The 14669-nt window shown below is 39.9% G+C and overlaps 1 protein-coding gene across 1 annotated transcript; it reads left to right on the top strand.

Annotated features, from left to right (window-relative positions):
- Positions 1 to 3258: 3258 nt before the first annotated feature.
- On the top strand, positions 3259 to 10158 carry LOC123767369 (NPC intracellular cholesterol transporter 2 homolog a). The gene is made up of 4 exons (XM_045757026.2): positions 3259 to 3418; positions 5825 to 5929; positions 6590 to 6768; positions 9996 to 10158. Exons 1-4 carry the CDS (start codon positions 3298 to 3300, stop codon positions 10077 to 10079), a joined length of 489 nt encoding a protein of 162 aa, XP_045612982.1. The 5' UTR covers positions 3259 to 3297; the 3' UTR covers positions 10080 to 10158.
- Positions 10159 to 14669: the final 4511 nt, after the last annotated feature.

Here is a 14669-nt window from a genome sequence, read left to right as displayed (position 1 = left end):
ATTCTTGCCTTACCTAACAGTACTTAACTAACAGTGTCTACGGAGTGAGGTCTAGCTTTTTATGCCCCGCCTACTAGCCTTGTTGTACTTGTTGCATTACATTTTTAAAACTATTTTGAGGTTCAAATTCTTTGTTGAATCTTACCTTAAACTTGTGGATGGAGGTGGCTTCTTTCTGTGCATCCCACTTGTCTCGCTTCATGCAGGTCGGCGTTCAATCCCCAACCGTCCAAGTGGTTGGACACCATTCCTTTGTCCCAACCCAAATCCTTATCTTGATACCTTCCAAGTGCTATATAATCGTAATGACAGCGCTTTTCCCTGATAATTCCCTTCCCTCTTATATTCCTTCAGCTCACTTGCGTTTCTAGCTTCCACCTGTGTTCTCTTGTCCTACTTTCTCTCAGTGTGAGGCGGTTATTCTTATCCACCTTATCTATTTCTCCCGGTAACTTATATGTTGTGATCATAGTCCCTCTGTTCCTTCTATCCTATAGTGTAGAGAGGTTTAGTTTCACTAGCCTATTCTCGTAGCAATTAGCCCGCTTAGCTCTTGTTGCAAACATTTGTGCCTTTTCAATTTTGACTATGCTTTAAAAAGTGCAGATTCCGTGCCAGTGCTGCACTTTGGTCTAGTATTGGCTTAACAAATGTTGTGTAGATTGCCTTGAAGGAGCCCTGATTTAGGGTTCTAAACGATGTTTTTATATTTGCCAGCGTCCCATATACTGCCGATGTTATCCTTTTTTGTGTGCGCCTCCTATGTTAGTGTTGAAACTATATCCACTGTCAAATCTTTCTTTACGATTCCTGTAGCTGCCTTCACCTTTTGGTGTAGATACCTTCTGGTCTCCTCTCTCCCTTTCCCATCTTCATTACCTTACATTATTGGGATTTAATTCCAGCAACCATTTGTTTGCTGGAGTTTGTAAAGGCCCTCCTGTAGTCTCTTGCAGTTCTCCTGTAGTTTCTTGCAGTCCTCTGTGTTTGTATTCCTCGTCACTTTTGCATCATTTGCAAACAATTCTTTAGATAGCAGTGACAGTACTTCGGCTGCCTCCTTTAGCAGCCATCTTCTTTAGGTTATCTTTAGATGATTCTGGGGCTTAGCGTCCCCGCGGCCCGGTCCTCGACCAGGCCTCCTTTTTGTTACACACCCCCAGGAAGCAGCTGTAGCTCCCAAGTACCTATTTACTGCTAGGTAACAGGGACATCAGGGTGAAAAACTTTTTGCCCATTTGTCTCCGCCTCCACCGGGGTTTCGAACCCGGAACCATGATGCCGAATCTGGCCATGTTGAATTTGCCACATCTAGTTCCTACAGGTGTTTTTTTTTCTTATTCTACAGTGACTACAATATCATTCATTGTTTCTTCCGGTCATAAATCTCATCTCGCAACTCTGGTATACCACACTGGTATAGACTTGAAATCTTTTGTCGAGTTCCTCATGTGCCTCATCATTTTCTATGAGATTTCTCCTTGTCTCAATTTCAGTACATGGTCTCGTATTCATTTCTGGTCTTTAGTGCCTCTCTATTGCCCTCTGTTTCTAGTTTTTTGCACTTTCTCCAGGTTTTTGGGCATACATGAGGCGTACATGGTTAGAATATCGAGAGGGAGACGTTTAAGGTGAGGACTCTGTATATACAGTACACGGTGAGAGAGGCGTACATGGTGAGAAAGACGGACAGGGGTGAGGGAGGCAGTGTGAGGATAATGCACAAGATGATATATACACTGTGAGCAGGGTGATCAGCGGGAGGATAGTATACACTATAAGAGCGGGTGTACAGTGTAGCGATAGATTACACTGTGAGGAGTGTGTGTACATGGTGGCGAGGACATACAGGTTAAGAAGGGTGTACACAACGAGGAAGTTGTAAAGTGAACACATTAATGGTGGAAGTGTTATTTATTATTGTTCACGAGGAGCTTCTCAAAAACATTAGTATGATCAGAATATGTTAGCTTAAGTTTAAACTGCAGAGTTGTGGGTGTGTTGCTGTGAGCAACTTGTATGTTTGTGAGCAACTTGTATGTTTGTGAGCTGCCTATGTGCTTGTGAGCTACCAGAGTGTTTATGAGTTTAGGCAGCTAAAGCTGCATGTGATAAGCCTGAAATTGAGCTAGACTAGGCTATTCTAATACCTTGTCAAAAACGGTCCTATTTCAAGCAACTAGAGCTGGCAGAGAAACAATCAATGACACTCAGAGGGGAGAAAGCACTGGTATAAAGTTATGATATGTTTGGAAATGCGGATTATATGTACGGAGAACAAAAAAGCTCATCAGTGTGACATTGTGATTGCTAGCCTATTTTTTTATCTATTTAATAAAATACAATATAAATCATATATACATAAATTTACAAGGCAATACTACATTACATATACAGTAGTATAATTCTCAGTAAACAAGTGTTTCATATTATCACAGAGCATGAACTTTAAACCCCTAAATGTTATACTTATTTTTCTTTAAATTATTTAAAATTTTAGAGATTATATTTACATTAATTTACAGGGAAAATTATTACATTTATATATATTTTATATAATTCTCAATAAACAAATTTTCCATATCATCGCCGAGCATGAGCCGTAAACCCCAAATGTTATACCTGATCCTGCCTCGCAAGAACTTCAATATTTTGTCTATTGAGTAACCCTCCTGCCTGCCTATCTAATTCGCCAATGTCACACTGTGATGTGTGTGTCAGTTCAGCCACATTACCTGCAGCTACATCTTCAGGTAGATGCAGGTAATTAATCCCTCTAGCAGTGAACATTCCAATTGTAAACTATGTGAACAAGAGCTGGGACACCCTCGAACACTAGTTGGGAATGCCCTGTTATCAGATTTCATACCAATTGTTATGAGATGCTCTGAGCTCTAATTACTTCATACACTCACGAATATTGGAAGATATTCTTGTGTTCTACCCAAAGTTTGTTAGTGCAGCCTAGTAGACTAGGTTCGCATCTCGTGTTGTTTCCTGATTCTATGTATGACTAATCCTGTGAGATGGGGATATTGGATGAACTTATAGCTAGATCAACCTATAATTTGTAATTCCTCGTATAGAATAGAGTAGTAGCATATTGCTGTGTATACCTAAGCTTGTTAAGAAATAAAGGCGTAACTCATAGGAAATCCTTGAACACCGTGAAGGCGAGTGACGTCAGTATGTCTCACACCATAACACAACAGCTGTGGAGTATCACAAGGTTAACGTGGCCCAGCTGATCACCATCCCACCCTGTACGCGTGGACATGTGCCATATAAAAGCCATGAATGGTTGTCACACCCTCACAAGCGACTCGTCTAGTTGTGTCGACAGCAGCCATGCTTAGTTCCAGTATTGTACTAGCTGCCCTGCTGGGCCTTACCTCTGCCACTTTAGTCCAGGACTGTGGTAAGTCTAATACTTATGAAGAATAAGTTTTCACATTTTTTTTTAATGTAATATGTTTAGTTTTATTTATTATGAATTCCGTGCCTATCCCGGGAGTAGGTACCAGAGGTTATCATACAGGGATCAGAAACTTAGGCTCCAATCAATATTTTTTAAGCTATGCCACTTATATTTGCGTTGAACATGTTCCGGGTAGTTTTCATAGGGTGATCCCTGCACCCATCATGTGGGTGTTGGGAGATTAGTCACATTTCAGGAAGTGTGCACACTACTTGCAGCAAGTAGGCAAACTTTGGATATTTATAAATGTGTTTCACTGTACATCACGTGCGAAGTTGACTTATATTTTTTAACAATGATTAAAGTACATTTGCGACTAAGTTATTAAAAAAGGCGCCAAGCCTGGAGAACTATTTAGCACTGTATCACAGACCAATATAATATTTCTAGACGGCATTCACGATGTCAATACCATACCAGAAACAAAGATATACAAACTCCACAAATGGTCGGAAGGCTGGCAAATGGTTTCTGACATCGACAAATACAAAATCTTGCGTGTAGGACATGAAGACGCACATCACAACTATATCAACAATACTACAATGTAACAGATTTTAAAGAAATAATCTACGAGTCAGAAGACACCAATCTTTGACAGTTGCACAACAAATGGGAGCTCCAGTGTGTATATATATATAAAAATCCTAGTGAATCGTCAAACGAACCTTTGACTTCAATGGAAAGAAAGTGGTTATTCAACTGTAAAAATCTCTGGTGCGTCCTCATCTGGACTACTGTATCCAAGCATGGAGACTTCATCTTCAAAGGCATGTCTGTTTGGAAGAAAGTTCAATACAGAGCTACAAAAAATCATCCCAGAACCAAGACTGCTCTGGAAAGGAAAATCAGGAAAGGTTGAGAGCCAGAGGAATGACAACACTGCAAACCACACATGACAGGGTGGATCTCAAAGAAATATAAAATACCAAACAAATTGGAGGATATCCAGACTGGAGATCAAAATCCATTTGGAAGAAATTATGAGGAAGAATGGCGGGAGAGTTGGGTGGGGGGCACGGTTGACAAGCTGCCGACTTGCTATCTCTAGGCCATTTGAGAAGTGATGGTAAACTCATCAAATACAAATGAGATGTGCAATTTATATCATACCATTATTGTCCAAAATAATTTTCAGCATGTTACAGCCAGCTTGGGCCAGTAACCGGGTTCTTTTTTGTTAACATGTCTTATAACCTCTTCTTTATCCTACCCAAAGTCGATGGCAAGTTAACAAGAATTGGCAGTAGTAAGTAACAGTGCAAGGAATAAGGGGGATAAACAACCCGCAATTACACCTTCACCAATATATTATCACCTTCACCAATATATATTATATCTCTAAGCATTACTACACATACATACACTGTGTCGCTTTCACTCAGGACACTCGAATAGACCTGCAGTGTTCATCAAATCCCAGCTAGTCCACTACGTCCAGGTACATGTCGTCCACGCTCAATGGCAATCACCGGTGAGTTCACCCTCGACGTGGGCCAGTCCACACATCGTATCGTCACGATGTCCCAGTACCCAACATCCGCTCTCCAGAAATACACTGACAGAGGGCTTCAGCCACAAGCTGATAGGGGCCTTAAATAATCACATACATGGGCAGCTAACACCCTGGCAGAAGTCTCTAGCAACACACTAGCAGCACTTATCAGATACACTACTGTCGTCTGGTAACTCTTCTTGGCCAAATCCCGGGTACGTTGGTCCATACAACACTGCATTATTCCAGCAGCTAACACTGCTACTACCGACGGCAGCCACTTTGTCCTCTCACAGGACCAAGTCAAGAGTTCTTGACTGCCCAAGGTGAACTGCCCTCCTCAGCACAATCGCCTCCTTACGTCTCCAGTGTGAACATAAACATCATTAGATAGACAGACAGTATACTGGGTGACCTTAGGATAACACCCTTCCTAAGGGTGAATAATACTTTAATGCTCACTAAAATTACATAGATAATTTTTCAAACAATGCCATCACTATCTTGTAATAATAATCCATTGTGTTAGGGGGGTCAGGCAGCCAGAGTGTATGTATTCATACACGTTAGGCTTATATCAAGGGCCCCCCCCCCTCCAGGTCGAATTACTGACCCCGCCCAGGATGCATCCCCACAACAGACTAACTCCTGGGTACCTATTAACTGCTAGGTGAACAGGGACATAGGGTGATAGGAAAAGTGCCGAACCATTTCTGTCCTGCCTGGGATTCGAATTCCCGATTGTGAGTGGGAAACGAACCCGACTATACTACTGGGACCCTTATGATACAGTCATTTACTGAAATTCAGCAAATCCGTTATATGCTTTATTCATTCCAATTTATTGACAGGATCCACGGCAGAAGTTACAGAAGTGAGAATCACTGACTGCGACATTCCACCATGCATCCTCACGCGGGGCGAGGATATCAAAGTTGAAATAGACTTCGTCAATGGTAAGTTCTGCTTTATTACACCAAATCTTTGACACATCTTAGGATAGAATTAAGTCAATGTTTACAGTTCTGGCGTTTGTTAGAAATAATTAATTTATGATAAAAATGGTTGTTTAGTTCACTGAAAATGTTGTCTTGTGCCTATGTCCGTCCCGTACCCTAGACCATTCATTCACCTTTGGTCTCCAGCCTTGGACAGACAGACATTCTCTCATATAGAAGATGTGAAACACTAAGTACCGAATTTTAAAGCAGAAACTCAAAATGAAACGTAAAATGCCATCATAAACTAATCATTAAACTATATAAACTCGCACAGTTTCTGCACTTCACATCATCAGCAGATTTAGCAACGAACTTCGATCAAACTTGCTGTGGACACAGGTCATGTAACACTTTTCAATGTCATTGAAAAGTGTCACATTCTTCAACACTTTTTCCAATGTCTTTCTTGGGTACCATTCCTTTCCCCCGTCACATCCCAAATCCTTATTTTGATCCCTTCCAAGTGCTATATAGTCATAATGGCTTGGCGCTTTTCCCCTGATAGTTCCTTTCCTTCCTTTTATTATCCTGCAGATCAAAATATAATCAATATTGTTGTAAAATATTACACATTTTGAATTGATAATTAAAAACTACGATTTTTTTTCAATCCAGTCAAAGCCTCCAGTACATTGACAACCAAAGTTATTGGCAACATTGCTGGCATAGACATCCCGTGGGCAGGCGTGGTGCCCGACGCCTGCACCAGCCTCACAACTGGTGACTGTCCACTAGAAGAAAACGAAAGTGTTTATTACACAGCAGATGCTCCGGTTCTTCAGGAATACCCAGCTGTAAGTATCTTGTTTATTACTATTTGCAAGCAATACATAAAAGGAGACATATTACACATAATAACCTTTATCTTGACCAAATCACACACTAGAAGATGAAGAGACGACGTTTCGATCCGTCCTGGACCATTATCAAGTCGATTGTGATGAGACGGAGTTGTTGTTGCTATAGATTCAGCTACTCGGACTAAGTTCTAAGCAGCACGGGCTATGGTGAGCCCGTAGTGAACTTACCTGGCACGGGAGCGGTGCCAGGGACGAAGGAGGCACGGCCATGCCTTTATGCAAAATGCCTATATGTACTTGATGGTTATATATTTGTATAAAAACATCTGATTTGGGTCCCCCTCCACCATTCGCCTCACTACCCCTTCCTGCTTATTTGCCTGAATTCACCTGAGTGCCACAGCTCCTGTGCCTGGTATGTCCACTACGGGATCACCATAGCCCGTGCTACTTGGAACTTTTTGTTCAGAGTAGCTGAATTTAAAACAACAACAACAGTGGCATCGACGGAGACAGAAAGTCGGCGGCTTGTTAAGGACCCCTCCCTTGTTCTCTAGGAGTGTTTCCAACTGGATGTTTAAGTGGAAATGTGTCACAGTAGTCCCCAGCTGTGTCTGGGTACAAGTGACAGGATGAACAACCCAGCGGGTTTTCTTCCTATTGGGGATGTTGTACATGCTGCTATGGCGGTGTGTCCACTCACAAGATGAGTGGCGCTGCCCAATACTGTCACTATGGCAGTGTGTCCACTCACAGGATGAGTGGTGCTGCCCAATACTGTCACTATGGCAGTGTGTCCACTCACAGGATGAGTGGCGCAGGCCAATACTGTCACTATGGCAGTGTGTCCACTCACAGGATGAGTGGCGCTGCCCAATACTGTCACTATGGCGGTGTGTCCACTCACAGGATGAGTGGCGCTGCCCAATACTGTCACTATGGCAGTGTGTCCACTCACAGGATGAGTGGCGCTGCCCAATACTGTCACTATGGCGGTGTGTCCACTCACAGGATGAGTGGCGCAGGCCAATACTGTCACTATGGCAGTGTGTCCACTCACAGGATGAGTGGCGCTGCCCAATACTGTCACTATGGCGATATATATTCACTCACAGGATGAGTGGCGCTGGCCACTCATCCTGTGAGTGAACATATCGCCATCGCCTCTCTAAACTCCCCTCTCGGGGCAAAATTTAAATTTAAAATGCCATAGTAATTACGACGTTGGTGGGTAAGCTTTTATATGGGTTTAGAACTCTGTGGATGAAAAATCATCTTATGTTTTAAAACAAAAACATAAGAATTAAGAAATTGCAGAAGGCCTAATGGCCCATGCGTGGCAGCTCCTGATTGTATCCACATAAACTCATTCATTTATATGTCTAACCTACGCTTAAAACAATCGTCTACTATGTTGCCTCGTCATTTGTTCCACAAGTCAACAACCCTGCTTCCGGATCAGTATTTACCCAGGTCTTTCCTAAATCTTAACTTAGATCCAATTTATATCCATTGTTTCGTGCACTATTTTATTGGTTTATTTAATACATTATAAAAATCCTCCTTGTTATGCCGATTTCGCCCCCTACCTCTTCGCCTTTCTAGAAAATGTAAATTAAACCTTTCCACTCTCTTCATATGCAGGAAGGTTTCTTATTTGCGGAATTAACTGCCATCCATCGTTTTATGCGCTCTAGTCAATTTATATCATTTCTATAGTACGACCAAAATTGAACTAAATAATTTATTGTAAACGGGGGCAAGATATAACTGAAGAATAGCACTATGTATGTGTTTTATTCCTAACATTTCTAGAAATAAATCCCAGTATTGTATTCTATTTGCCTTATTTCGAACAATGCATTACTTTTTTGGCGTTAAATTCTTACTAATCATGATCCCAAATCTTTTTCAAAATCAGAATTTACCATTTCAAAACCATCCGACTAATATCTTGCAACTCTATCATTATCATCTAACCTCATAACCTTTCATTTGTCAGCATTAAAACTGCCTCTGGCATTCTTTTAATCATTTCAAAACTCTAACTAGATCGTCTTGTGATTTTAAGTCTTTGGAGTTCATTTCCTGCCCAAATTTCCGTAGTCTTAACTCAACTTGCAAATATTGCTGCTCAATCCTGAATCTAAATCTGTATTATATAACAGTCTATACATTATAATCTGAATCTTTAATATATATTATATACAACAGAGGTTCCAGGACAGAGCCTTGAGGCACTTCACTTGCAACGGTTTCCCACTCTGACTTAACTCCATTTACACTAACTCATGTTTCTGTTTGTATTACCATGCCATTATCCAACTTAACCCTTAATATATTTTTATATTTGTTTAATAACTTCCTCCCTGGTAACCGCTATATAGTTAACCTATCCTCTTCACCACCTATATCGACTTGCTCGGCTGAAGGTATAATGTTAAGTTCTTCTTTAGTAAATACAAAATATTTGTTTAAAATAATAATTCAGAAAGCCAGATTGTATTCATACACATTAGGCTTTTATCGAGGACCCCCCTCCCCGCTAAGATGCAACCCCACAACAAGCTGAGTAACTCCTAAGTACCTACTTGCTGCTTAGGTGAACAAGGCCATTAGGTGAAAGAAAATGTGCCCAACCATTTCTGTCCCGCCCGAGATTCTAGAGTGTGCGTCGAGAACGAGTCCGACTGTACTACCCGAACCCTTTAACTTTACTACTACTAAAAATACTACTCATATCTGTCATCATCAGTTATCTGGCCATTTTTCCCCTAATCCTTGTTTGATATAACTGAAAACTAGGATTTATCTTTGTTTGCATACGAACTCAGTCTTTGTTTCCTTTTTCTAACTATATAGTTTTGTTTTGCATTCATTATATTCTGTCATTCACTATCTTCATGTCTACTCTTGTAATGGTGTATTTTTTATAGATTAGGGTTTGTATCGGAAGGGTTACTGGATTTAGTTTTAAGTGAGAGGATAATTCAATAATATATGAGGAATTAGCTGGGGACAGGTACCGAGACTATAGGTGATACATCAGCGTAGTAACATATCTGATGGCTGATGCTGAACACAGCTCCGGGCTGCCTGGGAGATCTCAAATGACACTCGTAGATCTTCTTGTCATCTTAATAAATAAACATTCTAATTGTTTATTTTAAATGTTGTATCTAGTTGTGATTTTAATACAGTATTGTAATCTCTCCAACTAGGTGAGTGTCATCGTCAAATGGAGGTTGGTGGACGACAATGATGAAACTACTGTATGCTTCATTGTGCCGGCAGAGGTTGTATAATACCATATAATGTATAAATTATAATACCCACTAAAATATTACCCAACTAAACAAGATGAACAATAAAATATCTATTAAGTGTTTTTGTATACATTATCTCCACAGATAACCTTTATTTCATAAATGCTGTACAGTACATTTATTACATTAATCAGTGTTTAATACTGATTTAATACAGTGTGTTTAATACAGTGTGTTTAATTAATCACAGTGTGTTTAATTAATTACAGTGTGTTTAATACAGTGTGTTTAATTAATCAGTGTTTAATTTAATATACTTGGTACACAAACAGGTAGCACATTCAGAGAGTTCATGGCTTTGGGAACCCCAACAGAGACCCAGACATCTAAATGAAAAATAAAAGGAACCCTTACCGACTCGAAAATGGCATACCTAGAAAAGTGGAAAGCCTCCTGATAGCCTGGAAATCCACCAAGAAAACTTCTCCAATGAATCCAGGGAACATACCATGACATAAAATAAAAAATTTGGGATCCAGAAAAGGGAAAATGCACCTGGGGACATGGCACATTCCCTGGTCTTAGAAAGCCAACCCATACAAACAAAGCTCACCTGCAGAGCAGGAAGACGACCAGGGGGATTACACAGCTACAACAGGAAAACTGGAAACCACCACCACAAGGAGCAACAAATAACACACCAGAAGCATGCTCACACAGGGCCAGGAGATACTCTACCAAGAACCATCCACATTAAAATGTAGCATGTACCTAAAGTGACTGTATAAGAACATCAGATAGCCAGAAAGTAGGACAAAACTGAAACACCCAAGAGAAAGTGGAGTACACACTTAGGGACCCAGGAAATCACTAGACACCTAGAGTACATTACTGAAGGTCTGCCCTGGATAATTACCAACAGAGCAGAGGCAACCAGAGGATCAGAAGCAATAGTGTATGATGGAGATTAACAATGGGTTTTCTGCACCTTAGGCTATAAGTCAATTGTACACCCATGAAAATGTAGAAAATACAGGGAAGACTGCACATGTATATACAGTACATGTACTAGCATACAAGTACAGTTGTAATAACTGGCTTCTCACAGAGGACCTGCAATTGCTCCTTGCACCTGCACTAATTCATGTTGAAATACCCAAAGAGCTAACAAAGACACCAACCCATCAGTGGCTTAGATCATAACACTGGGTAATAATCTCTTCCACTATAATATTATAATCTTGAGGTAGGTCGTTGTCCTGCTCAAACAGAAATTCTCTTGAGGGCATAGAACACTAGGTGTTCTTATATCACATTTATAGGATGCTAGGTTGTGAAGCAGCTCTACCCTTGAGTATGTGTCAAAAATCATTAAGTAAATAAGGGAGTATTCCCTTACTCACTTTTTATCATACTACTCTCACATATAACAAGCTATATGTGATATGGGAAAAAGGGTTTAATTGAAAGCATGTGTAACTTAACTCTTAATTTATTAAAGTAAATTAACACTATATTACACATGGGTACTTTACTTTAAGAGTGTCACAGCCACAAAAGCTAAACAATGAGCATTTCCCAGCACGATGGTATTCAATGAGGCCAGAATGCTTAAAAGACCAGTCTTTATTGGCTAATTGTAAGGCCAACAGAGTGAACTAATTGAAACACTTGTGATGATCACACTCTTGCACTAGCAAATACAAGGGTATTACACAATAGTATACTGATAACATTTGTCAATCGAAATGCATGCAATGCAGTAATATCATATCACAGAATTGTAACTGATCAAAGGACACAACAATGATATGTCAATAATCACAATTCCTGTAAAAGATAGCACAATAACATATGATAATAAAAGGTCACAAGACACTAATAATCAATGTTATGCAACTGTTCCACTGACTACAAGGACAGTCTGCTGCCTCTGTTGATGACTTAGAGCTTATGTGGGTCATAAAATGTATTTCTATCACTTTCTAAGGAAGTTCCTCTATTTAGTCCAATATATGCACCAGGAACAGGACTTGAGGAGTATGCAAAGACAAGTCTGCAACATACACAATTAAGGGTAGAGAACTTCACACTGAGGTCCCGAGACAGTTATTTGGCTGAATCAAGGAACGTTATGTTCGCTCGGACGCACAGCACAGAATGACACGATTTCCCTGGCCTCATGGACTGGTAGGCTCCTTTGTATAGCATACCCAAGTGCATAGGCCAATCAAATCACAGCTTTCATAGCTGGCCAACCACAGAGCAGCTTCCATGCTCATCAGGAAATTGTCCAGAATGTTCTCGAAGCTTGGTGCAGAGTCTACGTGACCTACCGCAGGGTATCTGACCTGACCTGTAGCCTCGAGCATGTCCCTCAAGATATTAGTAACTTCATACCTCAGCCAAATCTCTCCCTACTACACCAAACACTCTCCACTTGCTCCAGCTTTGAGTCTTAACTCATCCCTAGATGACAAATTTCTGGTTCTTGTAAAATTTTTCAATGACAACCCACGATGGCCATCATGGTGTCGTTGATCTGCTCACATTATGTGCTAACAGACAATACTACACACAATAGTCCTGGCTACCTGCAGAGTAGCTTGATGATGATGCACATGAATGTACAGGCAATCTGTGCATTGGAGTGCACACCAGGCGACGAATTTACTACATTGCTCTACTTTTGCACAACCCATGCATATTTCAAGTCAATGTGAATTCCACAACTCTCACAAAATAAAGGGAACAGTTAACCATAATTAAGTTATGGTTATATATATTAAAATCAGCACATGTGAAAGATGCTTGGCTTATTCATTTTATAATGTCTTATCCATGAATGTTATTATAAAAACCCATGCACATAGTACATGAAATAACTTTACAATTCATGTAAATAATATTTCAAGACCTCTGTAGGTGTGTGGAGCACATTTTGAAAATATGCCGCTGGTCAAAAGCAGGATCTAGTACAATTTGGTCGTAAAAATAAAGTGTCATTGGAAATGCTGGGAAAATGCATACAACATAATCAAGCACAGTACCAGCCAAAGCCATAATCGATGAAACCATGCAGACTAAAACCTAAAAGTTGTAGGATAATGGCCAAATCAGCAACAAGGATGCAAAAGATGTATACTTCTTGCAACCCGTTCTCGCAAATTTAATAAGTCAATATTGACTTATTAAATATGTGCATAGGTGACATACTTAACATAATAGATACCCTTAAAAAGATTCATAGAAAACACCGACCTTACCTAACCTTGTTAGTATCTTAAGATAAGCATCTTATTGCTTCGTAATTACAATTATTACCTAACCTATAATAGGTATAGGTTAAGTAATAATTGTAATTACGAAGCAATAAGATGCTTATCTTAAGATACTAACAAGGTTAGGTAAGGTCGGTGTTTTCTATGAATCTTTTTAAGGGTATCTATTATGTTTAGTATATCACCTATGCACGTAGTTAATAAGTCAATATTGACTTTACGAATTTGCGAGAACGGGTTGACTTCTTGTGTGTGCACTCACTTCACAGCCTGTCCTCTCAAGTTGTTGGGTCAGGTCACAAAAAAGATAATACTGTACTACCTTGCTCAAACCTAACCTAACCAATGAACCCATGAATAGAAAACTTAACAACCCATCAATTTAGCTAGATGCTATGACTTATAATGTATCATATTTTAACATTGGGGGAATTTTACATCAAAATATGATGCATTATTCAAGGATAAATTGTACTTAACCCCAAGCAAGTATAGCCATAGCCTAAACCAAAAGCTTGTCATAAATTTAGAGAGCAGATGCACCAACTTCTAGACCAGAGTCCCAAATGGCACCTACCAAATTAGTGGCAAAACTCAAGAGAAACCAAGTTATGCTCTAAGCTATACCATTGGCTATAAAGAAGATAACTTTGATGGCCCTTGGTCTTTAAGAATCAGCACCAGGGAAAAACTTTAAACAAAGTGAAGACAATTACACCAGTTAGGCTCCAAACCGGCTCCTTGGACCGTGTTACTGTCACTACAAGGTGCAGTATAACGAGAGCCTGGTAAAGATAATTACCTAAGTGTAGTTACAGGATGAGAACTACGCTTATGGTGCCCCGTCTCCCCAGCACTCTTGTCATATAATGTTTTGAAATTACTGACGGTTTTGGCCTCCACCACAACCTCACCTAACTTGTTCCAACCGTCTACCACTCTGTTTACAAAAGTGAATTTTCTTATATTTCTCCAGCAGCTTTAGTATTCTTGCATATTATTCAAAGGTTCAGTATTCTTGGTGGGATCTGGATCAGGAAGCAGCAGGCTTTGCTCAGAAAGTGCCTATATGGAGAGACCTTTCGAAACTAACCCTATTTTTCCCATATATTGTACCTATAAATTTGGCTTTCTTTTTCCATGGTTTTTGCAGGAATATAAGCCCCGCACAGATCAAGGGTGGATATTGTAGTTCTTAAATTTGTCAAGCTCTCCCTCATATTTTATACAAATGTATAACAACAGGTTTTTCCAATCATCTGGCCTAATGCAACTTTCCACAGCATTCTGGTAAATTCCCTATACAGTACCCATTACTTTCCTTTATTCCTGTTTTACTTAACAATTT

The sequence above is a fragment of the Procambarus clarkii genome, chromosome 86 (genome assembly GCF_040958095.1).
Source record: "Procambarus clarkii isolate CNS0578487 chromosome 86, FALCON_Pclarkii_2.0, whole genome shotgun sequence".
Taxonomy (NCBI): domain Eukaryota; kingdom Metazoa; phylum Arthropoda; class Malacostraca; order Decapoda; family Cambaridae; genus Procambarus; species Procambarus clarkii.
This window is presented reverse-complemented; position numbering and strand designations above follow the sequence as displayed.

What these genes read in the sequence shown, in the direction of transcription:
- LOC123767369 (XM_045757026.2), top strand. Translation starts at nt 3,298, where the DNA reads ATGGTTGTCACACCCTCACAAGCGACTCGTCTAGTTGTGTCGACAGCA. An exon ending in CACTTTAGTCCAGGACTGTG is followed by an intron (nt 3,419 to 5,824) that starts GTAAGTCTAATA and finishes ATTTATTGACAG; the next exon opens with GATCCACGGCAGAAGTTACA. An exon ending in TGAAATAGACTTCGTCAATG is followed by an intron (nt 5,930 to 6,589) that starts GTAAGTTCTGCT and finishes TTTTCAATCCAG; the next exon opens with TCAAAGCCTCCAGTACATTG.